Source organism: Leptonychotes weddellii, chromosome 3 (assembly GCF_054177405.1).
Source record: "Leptonychotes weddellii isolate Sample4059 chromosome 3, ASM5417740v2, whole genome shotgun sequence".
Classification (NCBI taxonomy): Eukaryota; Metazoa; Chordata; class Mammalia; order Carnivora; family Phocidae; genus Leptonychotes; species Leptonychotes weddellii.
In genome coordinates, this window is record NC_138371.1 from 73,445,062 (window position 1) to 73,468,629 (window position 23,568).

At 40.9% G+C, this 23,568-nt stretch overlaps 1 protein-coding gene across 3 annotated transcripts in view; it reads right to left on the reverse strand.

Moving 5' to 3' along the window:
- The window catches only part of LYPD6 (LY6/PLAUR domain containing 6), a 119,951-nt gene that overhangs the window by 18,367 nt on the left and 78,016 nt on the right, over nucleotides 1–23,568 (reverse strand). For 2 of the 3 annotated variants that reach the window (XM_031030018.2, XM_081814465.1), the window contains exons 2-4: nucleotides 15,177–15,231; nucleotides 9,851–10,039; nucleotides 1,900–1,998 (exon numbers count right to left, since the gene is read on the reverse strand). In XM_031030018.2, coding sequence (XP_030885878.1) covers nucleotides 1,900–1,998; nucleotides 9,851–9,968 — 217 coding nt within the window. In that variant the 5' untranslated portion in view covers nucleotides 9,969–10,039; nucleotides 15,177–15,231. The remainder of the gene's footprint in view (nucleotides 1–1,899; nucleotides 1,999–9,850; nucleotides 10,040–15,176; nucleotides 15,232–23,568) is intronic. The other variant, XM_006735115.3, reaches the window with a different exon arrangement.

Below are 23,568 nucleotides of genomic sequence, written 5' to 3' on the forward strand. Positions count from 1 at the left end.
CCGACTTGTGGCAACTGTTTCAAAAGCTAACCTGCCACCTTTGTCCCTGCTGAAACCATCCCAAAGGTTATTGGCTACACAAACCAACCATCATGGTTTTATCCAGAGTCACTGTTTACAATGGGTCTCAAATTTTGCTGCCTAGTAGAATGACCCTGGGAGATTTCAGAAAGCCTTATGCTCAGCCACACCCCATTTGAATCCCTGAGAATAGACCCAGGCCTCAGTGTTTTAAAATCTTCCCCTGTGATTTCAATAGGCCACCAAGTTTGAGAAGCAGTGGTTCAACCAAGTCCATGAGCAACCTATCCAAATGTTCATTCTGTAGGGGTAATGTTAGAAAAACACTGGCTTAGTCCAAAATAAGCGTGTGATTGCAGAAGGCCCTGCAGACAGGACTTATCTTTGATTTACCAGGATGGTGGGATATCTAGCTTGTGATTAAGCCAATCTTCAGCATCTCCATGTTTTTCTCCTCCCTATGGTCATTTGGCACCCCATTAACATCTCTACCTAAAAGTAAACAAGAGGAAATTTGTTGGAAATGACAACAGTACGTTTCACTTACTATTAGTGGGGAGAGGAGCTCCCAGTGGTTCTGGCCCCTGACTGTTCATTAGAATCACCTGTGATATTTAAATCCACCAGTGCAGGGCCCTGATCTCAGAGATGCTGGTTCAAGTTCTGTAGAGTTGCATTTCTTATCACGTGGTCTCCAGACCAGCAGCATCTGTATCACCTGGGAATTCCTTAGAAATGCAAATTCTCAGACCCCATCACAGACTCACTGAATCAGGAATGGGGCGAGAGTGGGGGCAGAAATCTATGTTTTAATAAGCCCTCCAGGGAATGCTGATCATGCTAGAGTTTGAGGACCACTGGCCTAGGGAGGACATAGGTTCCAGCAATTTTGAAGAGATCCACAGGTGTTTCTACTGGGCAGCCTAAGTGGAAGTGGATGGGTTAAACAGCACTGGCTTAGGCAGCTGACAGCTGTCTCTTAATTTCACTTCCCACCTCCCTGTGTCCAGTCCTCCATGGGAGACAGAGTGCCTTTCACGAGGGTGAGTGTAAGAGCCCCGGCATCATGTTAAAAAATAATAGGTTTGGTTTAGGTGTACTCAGTCATTTTAATAACTGGATTAAACCATCAGCGAAACACATCTAACTACCCATTTGTCAGTAAAATGCTCTGTCCTCATCATCTCCCCATCAGATGGACTGTCCTCCAAAATTAAAAGCCAATTAATAATGACTCTATAGCCAAATATAACTATCTTTTTTATTCAAGAGGATAAAAGAGATATGAATGTGAATGTGAAGCCTCTACATCATTTTGAAATGGACCTCTAGGTCAAAATTTCATGCTTCAATTGGGCATCCATCTCATCCTTCAAAAAGAACTTAATAGTTTAAAAAGCTCAGGTTTTGTGTGTGTGTGTGTGTGTGCAATGATGGCTTTTAGAATTCTAGCTTTCATACACTCTCAGGATAGAAGCCTCTGGCAAGATATGTAATAAATGGGATCTTTATATGAACATCAATTCATACTTCACATAAAAGAAGTTACAGTACAATGACTAATGCTTCAAAGAGTGGCTAACAGGCTGGTTGTTCTCTTCTTGTCCTGCATTTGGCTGGGCCTGGGGGTGGGAAGGATCACTTACCTCTTTTGGTGCTCCAATGATGCTTCATGAGAAAGGGGGCAATCCTAACGATTAGTTTATGTCTCTAAAAGCCTTTGATGATAAGTTGATGATAAAAGATCTACTCATAGCCTTAGACAAGAGAAGTGGTTGAGATTGCAAGCATCATTTGACACCTCTATGCATCAAAGTCAACAAGGCTGTTCACTCATGGGCAGCTCTGGGCACCCCAATCTGTCTACTGAGAGTTTACCTCGAGGACAGTAGATGTCTGGAGCCCATCGGTTGCACTCATAATTGTCTGCTGCCTTTTCACAGGTGAAACACTTAAATCCACCAGGATATGGTGTGGCTAGAAAAAGGATCAAGAAAAATGATTAATTTTTTTTAAACTGAGCACAGAATCCTGAAGTTAGACATTTTCATTTTTTAAAAAGGATTCTCAAAACAGCCTGCCTGGCAGTTTCTTAAAAAACTAAACATGTAACTACCATGACTCAGCAATTGCACTCTTGGGCATTTATCTCTGACAAATGAAAACTAATATTCACACAAAAACCTGTATGCCAACGTTCACAGTGACTTCAACTGTAATAGCTGAAAACTGGAAACAATTCAGATGTTCTTCAATGAATGAATGGTTAAACACACAGTGGTACCTCCATTTTATGGAATACTAGCAATAAAAGTGAACTATTAATACATCCAACAACTTGGATGAATTTCCAGGGAATTATGCGAAGTGAAAAAAAATCCCCAAAGGTTATATGCTGTATGATTCCATTTACATAACATTTTAAAAATGACAACATTTTGGAAATGGAGGGAAGATTAGTGGTTGCCAGGGGTTAGGGATGGCAGTGGTTGGGGGCAGGGTGAGAGGAAACTGGAGGGGGGGAGGCCAATAGGAATTCTTGTGCTACTGAAACTGTGTAGTGTCTTGACTTGGTGATGACTATACAAACTTACACATGTGAGAAAACTGTGTAGAACTAAATACACACACATGCAAATGAGCACAAATACAATTGGGGAAATCTGAATAAGGCAGGTGGATTGATTATACCAATGTTAATAACCTGGTTGTGATTTTATTCTATAGTTTTTAAAAATGTTACCATGGGCGGAAAGTGAGTGAAGTGAACATGGGATCTCCTTGTGTTACTTCTTATAACTGCTTATAAATGTACAATGATCCCAATAAAAATTTCAATTAAAAACAGGCGCTCTAGATTTCCAATGATTCTTACATTTCAACTTATATAGACATGTCAATATGTAAATATAAATATTAGGTTGAATCCTTAAAAATCTCCTTATGTTTGACCATTTTGGAACTATAAAAGTAGCCATATCTCTGGCTCAATCTGATACTTTTATCTGGTTGACTTGACAGGGTTAAGAATTGCTAGAGATGGACACAGTGCCGGGGTGGCTCAGTTGGTTAAGCATCTGCTTTCGGCTCAGGTCATGATCCCAGGGTCCTGGGCTCGAGCCCCGCATCGGGCTTTCTGATCAGCAGGGAGTCTGCTTCTCTCTCTCTCTCTCTCTCTCCCTCTGCCCCTTGCTGCCGCTCATTCTCTCTCTCTGTCTCTCTCAAATAAACAAAATCTTTAAAAAAAGAATCCTTAGAGATGGTAAGGATCACCTAAGAAAAGAGTCTTCTTTACTAAAATCTATGCTGCGCAGAGGTGAGCCTCCTAAGGGCTGTCTCAGGACCGTATCCAACGCCCACGGGCAGCATGCTGAGGGCACATGGTGGATGTGGAGGCACCCCAGGCCTCCAGCTCCAGCCTAGGGATGTGCAATTCCAGGAAGCCCTTTCTAGCCCTCCCTCCCCACCCCTGAACTGCCCCTTCCTACCTTCTGAAGAGACTGTCCTCCAGGTACTTGTATCTTTGCCTTCATTTATGCTCAGGCAGAGAGGTGTCTGGTGAGAGTCACGCTCTAGACTGTGCCCTGGGCCTGGTGGGCATTTAAGGACGAGCCCCCATCCAAAGAATGTCAGGGTGCCAGGAACGCCAGGGTGTCTCTGTCCGTTTCACTGATGTGCTTTTACATGCTGCTTATCAACTTAAGAGTTTTGCCTTTTATAAACAGAACTTGCGCATTTTTTTTTTTTTTTAATCTGTAAAATTACCTGGCCTCTTTGAAAACTACAGACAAACACTTCATCTGCAGGACCAACTGTTCTCCCTCGCAGATGGCTGAGCCTGCATATCCCACTGGTGGAGATAATCATCTCAGGGTAAATTGCTTTGCCCACATGGAACCAATTAAGTATGTTATCAAAAATAAATGAAGGAGGAGGCATCAGCTTAAGGCCAAATTATGGGCCAGCTTTAACTGATTTTCACCTTGCTTGTATTTGCTTGCAGCATGTCATGGAGCTGACTGACACTAGCCAAGAAGCTGACATGATCCAAACTCATAAACTGTCTAAAAAAGACAAGTAACTGGACCTTTTCAGAGGCCAACTATGTTCCTCCAAGTAGTTGGTGACTCATAATGATCATGCGTGCACGGACTGCCTTAAAACGGAAAGCAGCTTAGACGGAGCCACATTTCCCAAGGAGGAAATTTCTCTATGGGGAGACACACTCTCCCCATCATACAGTTATAACAAAACAGAAGTAAACTATTTTGTAAAACTACACACAAATAATGTTTATATCTCCACATCTTGCTGTCTAGATAGGTGGGTTACATTTGAATTTAAAGATTCTACTTAAGATAAGTACATGCCTGAAGAATTTAAAACAAACAGGCTCTTTTATTTTATTTATTTATTTGAGAGAAAGAGAGCACGCATGCACATGAGTGGAGAGAGGAGCAGAGGGAGAGGGAGAAGCAGACTCTCTGGCTTAGCAGGGAGCCTGATGCGGGGCTCGATCCCAGGACCCTGAGATCATGACCTGAGCCGAAGGCAGACGCTTAACTGACTGAGCCACCCAGGTGCCCTGACAAACAGGTTCTTAAATTTTAAAGCCACTCCATATTCTTATGGACACTCAAATTAGCTTATTTTGACAAATACAGGAAAACCCATACAAAATATTTTAGGCAACTGTCCTATTGGGTACATGAAAACACTAATTTCACGTGTAATATGTAAGTCAGTTTAAAAGAAGAACTTTAAAACAGCTTGTAAAATTTGAAGAATTATCAAAGTAAGAGTTTTGGGGGAAAAAAGGATGTAAATGATTTGTCACAGAAAAGTATTTCTCAAAAAATTATCATATTCACCAAGGTTTATGACTGCAAGCTAGCCGTACCACTTCAGCCTGTATGATTAATTCACGAGAGCATCCAATTTTATCTGTCACTACAGCCAGTAAAACTTTTCGCTGGAATGTTGGATGAGTTAATCCTGGAAACTTTCCCATCAAAGAGATAAATTAAGAACTCTGAATGAAGATTGATGATCCAGCCACTACAAGAATAAACTTACTGAGAACCTCGAACTAATAAGTTGTAGTGTTCCCAAATTTGGATTATTTAATAGACCCTTCAAAATGATCTTTTGCAAGATTAGTGATACATTAAATTAAATACTGTTATTTCTTACACAAGGAGGCCTGGACTCTGAAGTTAACCCAAAGTATATCAAAATTTAAACAGGAATATGGGCTAAAACACTATGGTAGCAAAATGAAGCTTTGTTTCATATCATTTATCTCTGAACATGTTTATCAGCACATATCACTGACAATTAACCAAATGATCTCCTTTTCAGAGTTTTACTTCCTATCTGTGTGAGTCTCAACCACAACTGTCTAATATTTGCCTATAGGAAGTTGTATTTGCATCTTGGTTGGTAGTACTGATCCGTGAATAATCAAACTCTTTTCAGTAACAAGTCTCTTCAAACAGACTCAGTTTTAAGTGGCTAATTATAGCACAATACCAAGTAAATGGTTAAATTCTTCCCTCTGGAAATATTTAACCAAAACTAAGGTCTACAGATGAGCAACTGTCTCCAGTAACTTGCTAATTGATACTGCATCTGATAAAGAAGCCCTTTTTTTAAAAGGAAGGAAAAAGATTCCTAAGAGATGTGTTATTTTCTTCTTTGTTACTTCAAAGCATTACAGGGCAAGTAGAGTTTCAAATCGTTGTGGCCTCAGCTGTGAATGAATCTAATTTGGCTCTTGATCACAGAGTTAATAAGCTTAGTATTCTGTATTTCAGGGCATAAGTCCTTGGTCCCTCAAGAGTAGGTGATTGTAAAGAAGAAAAGAAACGTCAAAGTGCCCAGTTACTTCCTGTAATATAATCTGTCCATTAGAGTCCCATGGTCAGACGTGGTTCAACCAACTATAATTCATTCGTAAGGCGATGGAAGAGATTTCATCTTTGTTTCCACCTCTTGGAACTTTTGCCTGGACAAAGGCCTTCAGTTATCAAAACTGTGGTGAGAAGAGAATCTTGTTTTAAAATGCATGCTGCTACGTAATGCATCCAAACTTGTTTTATTCTTGCCAAACTAATTCCCATTGTTTTGGAAACTGGATGCAAACCTAACATTTCTAGAAACTTAATAAAGTGAACTTCTTTCTGAGTTCTAGCAACAAAATATTGTCAGTATAACTTGAATACTAGGAACATATTTCTGACAGAAATGCATTTTCTGGTACCTTTCTAGAGAGTGCCCTTACCCCCTAAGACTTACGTAGTAGAGAATTATGAAGAAACTTCATTGGCTCACTATCTGGGCATAAGCAAGCCCCCTGCAGGGATATAGCTCTTTGTTCCATGTGATTAAGGAAAGACTCAGAATATGCAACCAGAGGAAAACTGGGTTTCTCAGGAAAGGTTTCTATTATAAGTAAAGAAATGGAGGCCAAGAACAGGTTGCAACCACTTAGGATGTTAACTTCTGCTATCTCGTCTGACGTCTGGAAACCAAATAAGTCACTCCATTTCTCTGAACACAAACTCCTGTTTTGAAGGTTTTATTAGTCTTTGGTATTTTAATCATAGGGTGGGAAGGAAATTCATCATTTTTCAGATGAAAAAGAAAAGAAAAGCATATAAATTATAGAAAAGAATGTTATTGAGGACAGTGCCTCAAGTTTGAAAGCCATAAAGTTGATTTTTTTTCAAAGGTTAGAAACTTCAAAAATTAGGGAACCAGGGGGTGCCTCGCTGGCTTAGCTGGTAGAGCATGCAATTCTTGATCTCAGGGTTGTGAGTTCTAGCGCCACATTGGGTGTAGGGATTACTTAAAAATAAAATCTTTAAAAACAAACAAACAAAAAAACAGAAAAATTAGAGAACCAGAGATCACAGCAGATTAGTCATGGGATGCTGAACTCTCCTCACCAGGGTTTCAGTCTCACCACACTTATGATCTCTTAGGGCTGTTCGCAGCCCAGGGGAAATGAGTTTGTTTGCCTGGTGTAGAAAACTCGTGTGTCTTCTCAACATCTATGGCATCATTGATTTCTCCTTGGGTAGGTTCTGAGCGGTATCTAACATAAATGGAATCAGGCTTGCTCGCTAACCCCAAGAAAGTTGTTTGTGCCTCCATCTACAAAGTGAGGCGATTATATTAATAATTCAAAGTCAAAATAATCCCACTCTTCCCTCATCTATTTTTTATGGTCTATGTTCTACAGAAACCTGCTTATTTGTAGAGAGATCACTCCATCTAAACCTGGTCTAGTGGGTGCTGCTCAGGGGCAGAGGAACATGACCTTTTAAAAAATCAAAGTGTAAAAACAAGCAAACAAACACCAAAAACTTCTGAAATAGTGCAGAGAAATGTGAAGTAGGAACTGTTGTTGACAGTAACTTCAATCCAGCAAGAATTTTTACTCCCAATGACCAGTTACAGAGACTCTGAGAACTCAGCCCAGAGCTGCTGGTGAATCATTTATGTGTAATCTAGCTTAGAAATGACATCTTCTAGCCTCCATAGCTCAAGATCATATCAGAAAACCCCACCAATTCTTTCTATATGGGGAATTCTTTTTTCTTAAGACGTATTTATTTTAGAGAAAGAGAGAACATGAGTGGGGGGAGAGGGGCAGAGGGAGAGAATCTCAAACAGACTCCATGCTGAGTGCAGAGCCCAGTGTGGGGCTCAATCTCATGATCCTGAGATCAAGAGCTGAGCCGAAACCAAGAGCTGGCCACTCAACCAACTGAGCCATTCAGGTGCCTTTATTTGGTGAATTCTTTTTAATCAGGTCATGGCCTTATTTAATTAACACAGGCTACATGAGTGGAACTTTCCTGCCAACTTCTAGAGAGCAGGGGTGATTGCTTCTCTGGCTTGGCAGAGCTCATTCTTCAGAGATCCCATTTTGAAATGGACTTTTCAGATAGGGGTCCACTCAACCCTGGCACTGACCCACCACAACACTGGCACAGGAGTGGTGTGTGTGTGTTTGTTTTATTCTTGTGCACTTAAATCCAATCCCCTTGATTTTCCTCCCCACCCTGTGTGGACAATCACAGCCTCAACGGAGGCCTGTTTTTCGGCCCAGTGACTATTGAGTCTATCACTGAAGCAGACAAAGAATCCCATAGAAACTGAAGGCTTTAGCAATCACAACTGAGACTGAAATCTAGGTTTTTGTTCACCAAGTCTAATAAAAAAAGCATGGCTCTTTGGAGGAAAGAACAAAATGCAATCCTAGAAAACACAGCAGGTATCCAAGCACCTTCTTTTCATGATTACGAAAATCAACAGTCCCGCAAAAACAAGGAGCCGGATAATCTTTCCACACAATTAACCAGTAGGCACCAGCCTTTACTGGTGAGAGTGTACAATAGCAGTAAGTCTGAAGGAACTATTTGCTGCCTGCCAAATGTATATTTGGAGTTAAAAAATTAGAGGGACATAATTTCAGCAACCTAAGTTTACCATCTAAGCCAATTACAACAACATCCTAAGCAACGAACATCCAATTGACTATTATATATGTGCCTAGTATCTTATGGATATTCTTTCTCATTCACAAAATAATGCAACAGGGTGTGTATTATTTCATCCACTCTAGAAATGTAGAACTCAACACTTAACAAGATGCCTCTAACATTCATTGAGCATATACTGTGGCTCATACTCTGCCAAGTGCTTTGCATGCATTCCTTTATTTAACCTTCACAAAGTTAGGGAATTCCTTCCTTCCTTCCTTCCTTCCCTCCCTCCTTCCCAGAAGGCTGCAAAGCAGTTGAGCTAGCCACTGACCCAAGATCCAAGCCCCTATGCATTCCATGGAACACCTCTCATCTAAACCAGAACACATACACATTAAATACTCTAACCATGTGGAGTCCCTGCGGCTGCCTCCACTTGGACTATAAGATCCTCAAAAGCAAGAACTCTGTTTTATTTGCCCTGACACCTCCCACGTCTATTACAACGCTTGACACACAGTAGACACTCAAAAAATGTTTGCTGAACAGAACATTTCAAAAGAGTAACGTACCTCGGAGCAAATGCTAATGGTCAAAATATACCCAACATACCCGGCTCTCACCACCACGGGGGCCATGCAGAAGATGACTCAAACAAAGATAAAAGAGAGAAGATAAATACAGAGATGGAGACCAAAAGAGGAAGTAAAACTGCTGTGTTTCCCGAAGTGTGATCCTTAGAACACCATCAGTAACAGAAGCACCTGTTTTGTTTTGTTTTTTGCTTTCAGCAAAAATTCATGGGTACAGTCCCAGATATGTGCAATCAGACACTCCAGGGAAGGGGTCTGGGCACCGACGTTATTACGCACTCCCTAGATGATTCTTAAACACAGGAAACCAAAAGGACAGAGAATAGGAAGTTGTGGGAGGCCAATCACGCTGAAACTGAGAATCAGAAGCACAGACAGGAAGACCAGCGATTATCTTGCCTCTCAAGGACTGATCTTTGACGAATACCTCTGCCTGGGACATGCCGGTTCACTTTGATAACTGACTGAGAGCTGGCACGAGTTAAAGGGAAAGGTGTTCAGGATCAGAGCGACTGTGCTGGGAACAGAGAAAACAAGCCTTAACAATCTGCCTTGAAATAAAAAAGGCCTTATAAAAAGGTGAGGGTAAAGCATACAACATCTTTGGGAGCATCTGCACCCCCCAATTCAATCAGCCAAGGTCTCCCCTGCATGGAAGGCTGACTTTTCCTGTCCATTTTCCAACTCACATCTTATTCAAAGTAAAGTGACACTTCTGCAGCAAAGAGAACGGAGTCTTACTTGAAGGATGGAGGTAGACAATGTCTTTCACTGTGAAGTCTCGCGATTGAGCAGCTTTCAGACAATCAGCCAGCAGGCTCAGGAACAGGAGCCAGGCCAGGGCAGGGCCAGGGTCCATGGCAGACTGAAGCGTCACTCATGCAGGGGGCCCGGGGGCCAGAACTTGGGACCACGGGAGGGAAGTCGCACCTGAAATATGAAGCAAGACTCATCTCAATGTCCAACTTGAGGAAACCATGGGAGACTTGGCAGAGCTCCTGTGCTGGGAGGATGCGCTTGGGGCAGACAGGGAGCCAAAGGCACAAGGAAGTGAGCAGACATGGAGAGAAGCCTTATGAACGGTGATTTCAGAGCATTTAGGACATTCCAGCCCCAATCTATTCTTACTCAAGTAGCTAAAACTCCAGGGGTAGCAGTCCCCTCTCATATCTAGCAGAGATGGTATCAAGAGAGATTGGATTTTAATGAAATCCAGGTACTTTTGCCAGAGGGCCAGGGGATGTCTGCCAGAATGCAACAATAAGTAAGTCAGGTACAAAAGTGCAAGAGCATTTCCTTGATAATGGTGAAGGCCAGGTATGAGAGTTCAGGCTTTCTGGGTCATGGTGTCCAAGAAAACCTATACAGGGTAGGCTTTCAGATTCGGAAACGAAAAAAGAAAAGAAAGAAAAGAAAAGAAGGAAGGAAGGAGGAAGGAAGGAAAGAGAAGAAAAAGAAAGAAAGAGAGAAAAAGAAGGAAGGAAAGAAAAAGAAGAAAGAAAGGAAGAAAGAAAGAAAGAAAGAAAGAGAAAGAAGGAAGGAAAGAAAAAGAAGAAAGAAAAAGGAAGGAAGGAAGAAAAAGGAAGGAAGGAAGAAAGAAATGTAGGTAAATTGGCCTCTCCCAAAACAAGTATCTTTGCTGCTCGAAATCTCCTTAACATAACTAACAATATTGGCCGGGTGCTACTGAAGCCCTTTCCATGTATCAATTAATTCCCCCAACAATCCTATGAGGTAGGCACTATTACCATCCCATTTTGAGTAAACTGAAATCCAGCAGATAAGGAGAAGAGTTGGTTCAAACCGAGACAGTCTGGCCACTGAATCCACATTTGTAAATGCTAGGTGTTATTCTGTTCTTCCAATGACTGATTCAAGGTGTATAAACTTCGACTAATGAAATGAGGTAAAAGTATCACTGTAGCACTAACCAGTCATCATTGTGTCCTTCATTCTGGTTCTGTCCTTTTCAATTAAAATCCAGAGCAGTAAAATCTTTTACTAGGGTTGAACTGTCCGGCTTACTAAGAATGTAGATATATATCTTAATTTATATGTGCTAATTGCTTGCCATCTTACTGCTTTCCTATAGAATCTGTTCCTCATGTTCTACTCTTTTGTAAATACCATCGTTCTATTGCCCACACAAGGGGTCATGTTAGATAGTCACTTTATCTTAAACTGGCAGAAAAAAACCACCAGTTGGACATTTTGTTTATAAATTTTAATATGAATATTCAATGAGATTTTTTAAAAAGCATAACAAAATAATTCAATGAGATTTTTTAAAATATTCAATGAGATTTTTTAAAAAGTATGACAAAATAAATTTCTAATTATTTTGTCAAAATAAATAGATCAAGAGTAAATACATCATAAAACAAAATCAATAGGGAAAACCAATATGAACTAATCAGATATTAATATTTATCAAAGCAGGATAGAAAGTATAAAAATGAATACAGAAACTAGAACATTCTAAGGAGCTCAGAAATAGACACAGCTATTGACATGATGTAAGTAATTTTTCAAAATTATAGAACAGGAAAATATTAACTGAATAATATTCTGATAACTTAATTAAAAACTGGGAAGATGAACCAAAACCAAACAACGCACAATACACTCACATTAACTCCAGATGGATTGATGCATTCATTATTTTTTAAAAACAAACTATTAGGAAATAAGATTGGAACTCTTATCACCTGGTAGCAGCTTTATGATGCCAGGCTTGCCAATTTCATGCTTATTCCCCATCTTCGGTTTACATTTGGTTCCCCAGGCGAACATGCATTCGAGAAGGGAATGAGCTGCTTGTTCCCTTAATAAGTGTGACTGCCAGGCACTGTGCTAGGCACTTGTTTGAAAAATATGATGAGGCAACAAACAAATATTAATGATATTTTTCGTTTGCCAGGTGACAGAGACAAACAATCTCCTCTTCAATGAATGCAGTGGTGCTTCCTTTTATTCATTTTACACGCACTCTGGCCAGCTGGGATTACAGCTGAGGAATGAATCTGCTCTGCTTCAGCAGCCCCCGCCCCCCCCACCCCGCTCCTCACAGTCTGCAGCCCCGGCCCAGGGTGAGAGGGATGGCCAGGAAAGCTATCTGGTTTTCTTTCAATACAACCTAACATTAAATATCAACTAGCTGCCAACCTAAGTTCTTTGTAATGTGAAACTTGCTGGCAGCACAGTACTTCACATGCAGCAAACAACGCAAGTGGCATGATTTAATAAAAGCATCCCTCAACCACGGTATTCCTTCCGGTTACCGATTGAAAGGTCTCCCTCTGCACAGTACTTGCACTAAGCAGTATGCGTTAGTTAATGTCATCAGAAATGAAACGTACCCAGCCCCAAATCTTCACTGAACAGCACGGGTGTATGACTATGTGTGAGTAATGGACAGAGATATTGGCTAGACACCTGGATTTGAAACCTCGCTCCAACATTTTCTTGCTGTGCAACCTTGAGCCAGTTATTTAACCACTCTGTGCCTCAGTCTTCTCATCTGCAAAATGAGGATCATAATACTACCTACCTCAAAAGTTTCTTATGAGAATGAGGTAACAGAGTAAAGCACTAATAACCGTGTCTGTCACACAAGAAATACTGTGTAATATTTCCCAATATTTTTACTACTATCATTTTGTTCAAAATACAGCTTTAAAGTCAATGTAGTTTTCTAAGTCAAGGTAACTATGATGTAAATGTTGTGTTCTAAGTGAAAGAGAATATGGTGCCATGAATTTGGGTTCAACCCACAGCTCCCTTTCCTTAAATCAGAAAAAATACAGCAATTTCCAGAACTACTGGAAATCCGCACATCTCTTTCACCCCAACATCTGCTCCATGGCTAGTCAGGCAGGGACAAAGCAGGTGGGAGACAGGGGGAGGGTACTTCCTGCCATGGACATTTTCATATTGCCAAGGCTCCTGCAGACCCAGGTGACTTCCTGCCATCCTTCAGCAAGCAAGCAAACAGATGGGTGATGCCCGTCTACACTCTCCGCGTGTCGCCCCCAAGATACCCTGTAAGGCCTGTGTTCCACCTCCATGACCTTTACACATCCGCGTTAGATTTTACTTGTTAAAAGATGTTGAGAGAGCACAGGTCACGAGCACACCATCTTATATCCCTTTGAAGGCGCATGTCTCTGTGGATGTGTCCTCACACATGTGTTTAATGTAGAATTTCCGAATTCTTAAAGTAGCTGAAATTCTATGACCCCAACACGTTTTACTCATGAAATTGCTCCTTCTCTAGAAAAAAAGGAAATCTGTATTTTCTAAGCTTATATATGATTAGAAGAAGGACTGAAAGGCTAGATACCAAAATGGTTTAGGATTTCTGATAATTTTAATGGTCTTTTTTTGCTTCATTTGTAGGCTCAAAAAATTCTGATCAGCATGTATTACTTCAGTAGAGTGTTTTTGTATATTCATAATATTGTACCACCCATCCCCTAGTCCAGAACATTTCTATCACCCCTCCAGAACTCTTGTGCCATTAGCAGCCACTCCCAATTCCCTTCTCTCCCTAACCCCTGCAACCACTGATCTACTTTCTGTCTTTATGGATTTGCCTACTGGAACATTTTTTGTCAACAGAATCATACAACATTTAGCCTCTTGCGTCTGGCTTCTTTCAGTTGGGTATGATGTTTTTAAGAGTCATCCATGTGGTAGCATGAATGGGTACATCATTCCTTTTTGCAGCTGAATAATATTTCATGATATGGATATAACACATTTGTTTATCCATTCATCGGTTCATGGACATTTGGGTGGCTTCCACTTTTTGACTACTGGAAGTAATTTTGCTCTAACACCCACGTTCACACTTTTGTGTGAACATATGTCTTCACTTTTCTTGGGTATAGACCTAAGAGTGGGATTGCAGGCTTTTATGGTAACTCTGGGTTTAACTTTTTGAGGAACTGCCAAAGTTTTCCACTGTGGCTGCACCATTTTACATTCTCATCGGCAAAATATCAGTGTTCCAATTTCTCCATATCCTCACCAACCCTTATTTTCATTAATTTTTTTATTATAGCCTAGTGAGTGTGAAGTGGTATATCATTGTGATTTTCATTTGCTTTTCCCAAGTGATATGATGCTGAACATCTTTTCATGTGCTTATTGGCCATTTGTAGATCTTCTCGGGAGTAACGTCAATTCAAATCCTTTGCTCATTTTTTAATGGGTTATTGTCTTTTTATTGTTAAGTTAAAAGAGTTCTTTCTATATTCTGGACTCTGGACACTTTTCAGATATATGATTTGCAAATATTTTCTCCTTTTCTCTGTGTTGACTTTTCACTTTCTTAATCAATGTGTGGGCTTCATCAAAATTTTAATTTTGATGAAGCCCACACATTGCTTTTTATAAATCTAGATTTTGTTCCCTTATACAAGTCAAGCCCAACATAGCACTAAGAAAAAAAAATCTGCATACAATGCACTGTAAAAGAACTTGTTTACTTTGGGTAGCCAGGGCTATATTTTCCACCTCTCTTTCCCATAAGAAAAACAGAATGGGCAGAACTATTTATTAATATCACCACCAACTGCTTACATTCCTGCAGTAAATCATGAAACACTACTCACTCTATTAGTATATTCTAGGAACTAAAATATGAAAAATGAGTTACATGCATTCACAATTAGTCTAACCATTACTGAAATATGGGCTCTGCTGAGGGGGATGTATTTTTTCTGTACAGATTCTCAGTAGGCAAAGAAGCTTTAATCCTTAAGCCTCCCAGATATGATGCTGGACATGCTCAGATAAGATGAAGGGTCTTTTCTAGGACCTTGATGTTTTTCTCTGGAGGACACTGTGCCTTTGGACTGTCCTAGACATTTAGAAAAGATGTTGCATTTCCATTTTATGTGCTGCTATTTGACTACGCACTGAGGACCCCATCCCTGACTATGGTTCTCTTTATGAAGAAGTACACTCTCATTTTCACAGCTCTGTGACCTTTCATTTGTTATTTATGAGCTTTTGCAAATCTAATACCACTCTGACAGATTTAATTTGTGCTCTAAATTACCTTTGCATGAGTTACTCAACTGCCAGTCTTATTCCAATGGATTACTTGCTACATTCTGAAACAGAAAAAAAAAAAATTAGTTGAGATCTGTTTGACTTCCTCCACTTGGGAGAAAGCTGAAAAGAGCTGCATTCTGATTTTTTACTCCATGATAATACTTGGTATAAAGGAGGATTTCTAATACTGGTCAGGGAGGCAAAGTGATAGACAGGTCAAGTTTTACAAATCCATACCCTAATTGCTATTTCATATAGAGTCCATAAAATGAGACACTCCCAACTCCTTAACTGGTCACTAAGACAATTAAGCACTTCTGGAAGCTACATTACTGAGGTACCAGTTACCAAATGACAACACCTCAGTATTAAATCAATATACAAGCAATTGTGAAGTAGAGAAGTAATGCAAATCTAAGGATTTTCCAATGCTATTCATGTTGAAGTTTGAAATGCCTAATATGAGAACAAAATGAAATTCTGAAGCCTGAAAGATCATGAGAAATCTTGACTTCATTTTAGGTATGTATAATCGAGGCTTGGTGGTACCTTAATGACTTGAGAAAGTTAATCCAGCTCCCAAAAGTACAAATTAAAGACATGTCTTCACAAAACTAAGACTACTTACATATATCATCCCGACTATAGTAACTTCTCACAATGTGAAAATTGCTTATAACATGGTGATGGTTTACAAACATGCCTTCAAGTTCACTGGCATGTCTCCATTGAGAGGGAGGGTCTACATCCTCTCCCCAACCTTATAGACCAGTTGACCAGAGTATGGTGGAAATAACACTCTGTGGCCTTGGAAGCTAGGTCGTAGAAGGTACTTCAACTTACACCCAGTGTTTTGGAGCACTCAGCCATGTAAGCAATCTGAGTGCTTTGAGTGCCATGACGTGAGGAAGCCCAAGTAGTCCACACAGAGCTCCTGAGACTTTGTGAAGAGACAGTGCTGCCCTACTAGCCCCCAGCTGCTCCCTCTTCACTTCCTGCTCCTTTCCAGCTCCAGCACAGTCTGATTACAACTGCATGAAGACTCCAAGCGAGACCTGCCTAGCCAAGCCCTTCCTACTTCCTGACCCACAAAAACAATGAGAAATAAAATGATGCTACTCCATTTTGTGGTGATCTGCTATGTAGCAGTAGACATCTGGAATATGAGGAACTGGTGCAGAAGGGCTAACTAGGAATTATAACACCACTCATGAAGATAATCCCATTTTTCACATTGGTGGCAAGGTACAGAAATCCAAATCAAACAGGCTGTAACTAAAATGGGGGTAGGGGGAGAAGGGGAAGAATTTTACTGTCTCATCTGACAGTCCAGCTTGGACATGGTTGGACTTTTAATCCTCTTTTCAAGAACTTCTCACCCTCAACTCTATTCCTCTCATTTGCCTTTATTCTCATTCTGGTCTTTCCACACTGTGGCCACCAGCAGCTTCAGAAGCATTCCCAGACTTTTTCCCAACTGTTTCAGGAAAAAAAAGGGGGGGTGATCCACCCTTGGACCACAACTGGCCAGGGGAATGTGGCATTCCAACTGGCCAGAGCTGGGTCATTAGCATGTCTCTTGGACAAACACATAGTGTCAACTTCATGTAAATCACATGGTTTGAGAATAGGGGAGGTATTGGTTTCCCAAAAGAAAATCTAGGTATTGTCATGTGAAGAAAAAGAACTGAATGCTGGCCCAGCAAAATCACACAGACGTCCCTAAAATTAACAATACTAACTTCTAGTAACCTCATTAACCTGAAAGTGCGAAATGAAGCTAAGGATGGCTCAAATGAGTATTTCTGCAAATGCCAGAAGGTGGGGAAGTTACCTGTTGGCATGATTTCCTTCTCTAAAAATAGAATGCCATGCCATCACAACTTTACAAATCAAAACATAAGGCACCCCAATAAACATTTTTGCCCAAGTTAGTTTGAGATGGCTTTCTGCCCCTTGCAACCAGGAGCTCTGACCGATTCAAGAGTCTTCTAAAAGAGGTCAGCCACCAGCTTAAATTTTTCTTTGTAACATATATGCTTTTGACATTAATACTTCTTTAAGGTTTATCAACAAAAAGGTTAAAGTTGTTTTTAAAAAATGTCAATAACAGGGGCGCCTGGGTGGCTCAGTTGGTTAAGCATCTAACTCTTGATCTCAGCTCAGGTCTTGATCTCAGGGCCATGAGTTTAAGCCCTGCACTGGGCTCCATGCTGGGTGTAGAGCCTACTTTTAAAAAGAAGTTTTAAAAAATGTCAATAATAGAGAACTACTCAGAGATTACCTCTTTCAGACCTCATAGACACTGATGTTTCATTTCCATAAGTTATAGGGAGGTATATGATCATATTCCAATATGAACTGAAGATCTACTTGCATAAAAATCAATGCTTTTAAAAAAATGTGTACTTCTTTTTCTGGAACCCCTTGGCAAGTCTAGAGTCATAGGGAAAAGCTGCCTTTGTACCTTTCCCCAATTTGATTTAAAGGTCAATTGCATCAAAAATGCTTTAATTCCTGAAGGATAAATGATGCCTGGCCAAGTATGCCCAGCAGTATATTCACATTTCTAAAAGATGTTATATTAACTCTCTTCCGCTTGTTGGCTGTTTGCTTGTTTGCTTCCTCAATCAATTTGAAGTTTCTAGAGAACTGATGAGAAGGCATTTTGAAGTACAAACAGCCACAAGGGGATGGAGTCAAAGAACTCTCCAGGCTGGAATGGAACACTAGGTACATTTCAGTTCCAGCCTGCCATTTTTTACTTGCCTGGAAGGGAGTGGTGGTTTGGAGAAATTTTTGCTTCGGTGTCTTTTGTTAAATGCTTCCATGTGATTAAGAAGGTTGTATTTTCAGGGAATTTTCATCCTAGAGACCCTCCAAAAAACTTGCAAGTTCAAAATGTTTGAACATATTATTATTAATTCTCATTTTCAACTTATTAACAATCACTTAACCTAATCTTGATTCTCACCCAGGACTGAGAAGAACCAACCCACATTAAATATTATTTCCTATTTTGCATGGAATAGGGTTTTGCCCATGGTTCCAAGAATCCTAATCAAGTTTTTGTCCAAAGGCCTTGAAAGTTGTTTCCAGTTAGCCAATTATAACTAAAGTTCATGAAAACTGTAGTTGCTAGTTTTATAGGTATGGAGATCCCGTTCCAAATTTCTTATAGGGTAGGAGAGCCAGCCTGTACTCTCTCTTCTTGTGGAAAACATGAAAAAAATAAAATCAAATGGCCAACATCAAAACAGTGGCTTAGGTAAAAATTCTATGGCTATCATTTTTCAAATCACTGGGTTCCTTAGTAGCTAAGTACTAAATCTTAACCAATTTTTCTCATTTAATAAAGAATATGTTTCCAAAAACAAATCTATCCATGCACTCATCCTCTGAATTTCTGATCAACCAATGCCTTGAGCTACACAAAACATGTCTCCTGAGAGTGCAAAGACCATTACGGTTTCATTTTGGTGAAAGGGTATTGGGGTCTGTGAAAACTCACAGTCCAAACTATAATTTGACCATTTCCTCACCCTGGGTGTGAAGGCAGAGGTATATATCAGATGACCTCCTGACTCAGTATCACTGAGGTGTGAATTCTTCCTTTGTAGTGCACCATCTTCATTTACAAGCCTTCATAAATAATGGTTATTAAAGAAGTCTATTATTGTAGCAAAACAGAATATAATAAGATTTTACATAGTAGTATTCATCCAGGCAGAAAAAGATGTAGGAGTTATTAATAAAAGAAGATTGTCCTTGATAATAGGAACTTTTTATTCTTGCATCTAAATTAACTCCCTTCTTAGAGAAAAAATACTGAGTAGCTTCTTGTGGATGAGGAAATGCAGGCATCTAAGTAGACCCCACTCCCTGACTCCCTGACTGCTGATACTGAAAGAGCCACATAAGATTTCTCTATTCCTCTCCCCTCCTCATTACTGAGTTTTCCTATCTCTGTTCCTCAGTTGTCCTCCTTGTTCTCTATCTTACTAGCTCATTCATTCATTCCTCATCCTCTACAGGGCAGGTACAGATAGCCTTATCTCTTATACATGGTATCATTAAGAATGCCAGCTGAATCCTCAAATTATTGAACCCTATAACTAAAATCACTGATGCAATTCTTAAAAATCCCCTTTGGGTTACTATGTACATGGGAGGAAACAATGATTTGCCTTGTATGCAAGGGAGAGGTGATAGATCGTTGAGTCATTTAGTCAAGAGTGATCACGGGGCGATGCTGACCTCCTGTCCTTACAACCAAGGCCACCCATTCACGAGATGCCAGGTGGAAGAGCCAGGTAACATAGTGACTGCACCAGCCCTCCACAGGCCCTCAGGGAGGTCACTAGGTGTCACCAATAACACCCGACCTGAGGGCCACAGTCCTTGCTATCAACCAGGGCAGCTTATCTGGAAGAGGGAAGAAAGGGAGAAGTGGAGACAGGGATGACCCATTACATTTTATAGAGACCCAGTTAACATCTAGGTTCATATGATTTATCAAATAATTATACTAGTAAGACGACACTGGAAATAAGAGGGATTAGAGGAAACAAAAGATGTTAAAATTCCCAAGTATCACGGCCAGAGGTGGATGTAGCATGTAGGAAAGGGTAAGCTTCAGGGTCCCTGATTATAGGGGCCCCTGCCAAGGCCCTGTTCCTCATTTTAGGATTATTAATTCATGAATCCTTTTCCTTAAGGAGCTCCTCCCTAAAAACCTGGATCAACCACGCCTGGCCACAGTAATCGCAAAAACAATTTTTGTTATGAGTAATAACATTCTTGCTTTGTCTCTGAAAGGGGTTAGGTTAATAAACAGAAATACATGCTGTTATTCTACTCTCATGGAAAGGGGGAAAAAAGTAGATAAGACAGCACATTAACAAAGGTCAGCCTCCAAACTGGGAAAGTGGAATTATAGCTGAAGGAAACAATCCACCAACCAAATAAGTCCATCCCTCTGGGACCCCCTCCAGCACCGCCCATGAGCAAATCTCCCAGCGCCACTGAATAGAGAAAGAATGTAGGGCGCCCCTAAGGCAAAGGAGAAATTAGGGCTGAGAGAAAACCCCAACCTTTAGATAACAGGTTTTTTTTGTTTTTGTTTTTGTTTTTAACTATTTTTAAGAAGGGCCAAAGAAACCACTTCATCTTATCGCTGGACTGGAAAGGAGGCCACCGTAAAGAGAGCAACAAGATCACACCCAGCAGTCCGGGCAGCGCTGCTCAGATGACCCAGATGCCCCAGATGACCAAGAGAAAGGGCATTAAGTCCCAGCTCCAGAGTCAGGCAATCCCAGACCCTTTTACCTACCTCCTAGGATTACTGTGAGAACAAACAGATAATGCCTGCAAAGACTGGGGAGCACAGGCTCTGGAGCCAGCCCAGGCTATAATTCTGACTCTGCCACTGATAGCTGTGTAACCTTGGGCCGGTCTCTTAATCCCTGAGTCTCAGTTTCTTCATCTGCAAAATAGGGGCAATCATACGGCCTTATGCCACAGGGCCCTCAGGAGGACTAAAGGAGGTAATACACAGAAAGTACTTTGAACCATATCTAGCACATCCTGCTAGCTAAGATAAGTCTCCAAATCAGCCCCGAGTGTCCTAACAAGGCATCAGGATACTCATTTGGGCCAAGCTGCTGGCTCAGAACCCTCTGGTCCCCCGTCCAGCAAGGAGTCCTCTATGGAATACTGTGTTCTATTAGGGGAAATCAAAAACCCAGGTTGCTTGCCAGATTTTCCAGCTGATCCCAACTAAAAGTAGCACCCTCAGGTGAGGACAAAAACACAGGGCAAGTGAATTAAGTGAGGCAGATCGGGAAGGCCTAAGACAGGGATTTCTCAAATTTGAAAAATGTTTTCTCCTTTAAAGAGAAAAAAGTCTCACAGATAGAATCTCATCATTCTTACTCTCAACTAATTAATCTTTATTATAATAATTATAATGCTTCCTACATATACACAGATAGAAAACTAGGGCTAAGCTCCTTTGCTTAAAACCCACTTAATAGCTTTACAGTTAAACAAAATTACCAAATATAAATAAAATTACATTCAAATTAAATGCACTAATGAAATAAAATGGAAAATAACAGTAATGACTAGCATTTATTGAGCACTTACTATAGGGCTGAACAGTATAAAATCATTACTATTTGATCATTTTTGACCTACAAAAATGGCAGTCTTATATGGTTCAACCGACCATGTGCAAGACACCCTCTGAGTGCTTCCTTTAATCCCCACAGCACTGTTAAGTAGGCACTATTATTACCCCATTTTACAGATGAGAAAACTGGGGCACCCAGAAATGAAAACACACATTTTTAAATCTCCTACATAACTGGCAGGTGCCCAGGAGGGAGCAGACACTACTTGGGGAAGCCCCAACCTAGGAGGCATACAGCACCTGGGTATGGGGTGATGGAGCAAGAGCCAGACCCAGAAAAGTTTTGGGGCAGCCAGTGAGCCAAGAAGGACACCAAGATGGGGATGCTGGAGCACAGGTGCCACCCACAGAAGACCACCTCGCCTGGGTACCCTTTTGTGTGTGTCCTGGGTGGGGCAGAAAGAGGGCTTTGCTGGGTGGGACTCTGAGAAAGAGAGGCTCTGGCCCTCCTCGGGGAGCAAGAGTCATGGTGCAAACCTGGAGAGAGGAGGTGCAGGGGAAAGATAGGAGAACAGAGGGTAAGGAAGACAGAAGGGGGTTGTCAAAGAAGGGCCAAGATTTCCAAATTTGCTGCACATTAGTATCAGCTGGGATCCCAACATACGACTGACGTGGCTCTCACGCATTACAGTTTCATTGGTATGGGGTGTGACCTCAGGAGTGAGGCTCAGAAAATCTCTCCAGGTGATTCTCATGTGCAGCAACGTTTGGGAAGCTTTATCCTACTTTTCTAAGTGCTGGTGGAAGGAAACAGCTCTGAGGTACACTCCATTCATCCAGGGCAGCAGCAAACTGGGCTGAAAGTTCCCCAGAGCACTCAATTAAGGAACTAGTAAGCAGTCCAAAATAATCAGTGTTATGTATACAGCTAGGTCTCCTCTCTCTATCCTTCCTGGGCTCCTCAGAGTACCCAGGAAAGGAAATGAGCGGGCCGTGGTCTATAAAATGACCACAGCTTCCAAGCTGGTTTCTCCAATGCTCTGGCTCCAAACCTGACAGGCTTCTCTTGGCCACTTTGGTAATGACTTCCCCAAAGTGGTTTTCTTCCTCTTGATGAAGTGATTGTCCCATGTTGCCCTTGAAAGACTCAACGGTGAAATGCACTCTACCTTTCCAACTCAGCACACTTAATTTTACAACAACAAAAGAGAAAATGTCTTGAGGCCTCTCCTGGGACAAATAAATGCTTACAACCATTACTCTTCAGGTAGCCAGAGAAGGATGCGTTTTGAGAAAGGAAACAAATAAGCCAACATTTTCAGAGGCAGCATGGAGTGTTGGGAGGAGAATGGCTTTTGCAGACTGCAGACTTGAGCTTGAACTCTTGCTCTGCTTCAAAGAGCCATGTGAACTCGAGCACTAAACTCCCTGTGGCTCGGTCTCCCTGTCTGCTCTGACACACGGGGATGCCTTCAATTCATCGGGACCCCCACACCGCCATTTCCACTTGTGAGTGACTACGATTGTGAAGCTAAGCCTTCATCAAGAAGGGACCTCCTCCATCCCTTTAGAGGTGGCAAATTTTCCATCTTTACTGACTTTCTAGTCACTCGTTCTGATGTTATTCATAGAAGGAAAGCTGGGCTGAGAATAAAGCAAAAAGAAAAGAATCGTTGTTGGGAATAAACATGAAAGGTAGCAATACATTAAATGTATACATTTCATGCTGTAAGTTAGAATAACATAGTTCCAATATCAAAACCATATAATTTATGCAGTTGCATTGGATCCTGCCAGGTCTTTTTCATAGAGGTTACAAAACAAAAACAAAAATATGCATATATCATAGAAAATAATCCTACAAGAGACAAAGGAACTGAATCAAAGATCATAAAAGGATTGGGATTTGATACAGGATGACTTGTTGCTCCAATTCCTGTTTTCATGCTTATAATGATCTGGAGTTTCTGGCCAGCCTGTGTATGCACAGGAGTATGGTCAGTAGTGATGATAAATGCTACAATGATTCTATGTACACAGCAAACTTAAGGGTCTAAACCCACACTGTCAGTTAGGTCTTTCTGCAATGACGGAATGTTCTACATTGGCACTGTCCAATCTGGGGGCCACTAGCCACATGTGGCTATTGAGCGGTGGACATATGTGACTGAGGACCTGAATTTAATTTTACTTAACTGTGATTTAAACTAAATAGACATATGAACATTGGCTACATTCTGGATAGTAGAGTTCTACATTAATG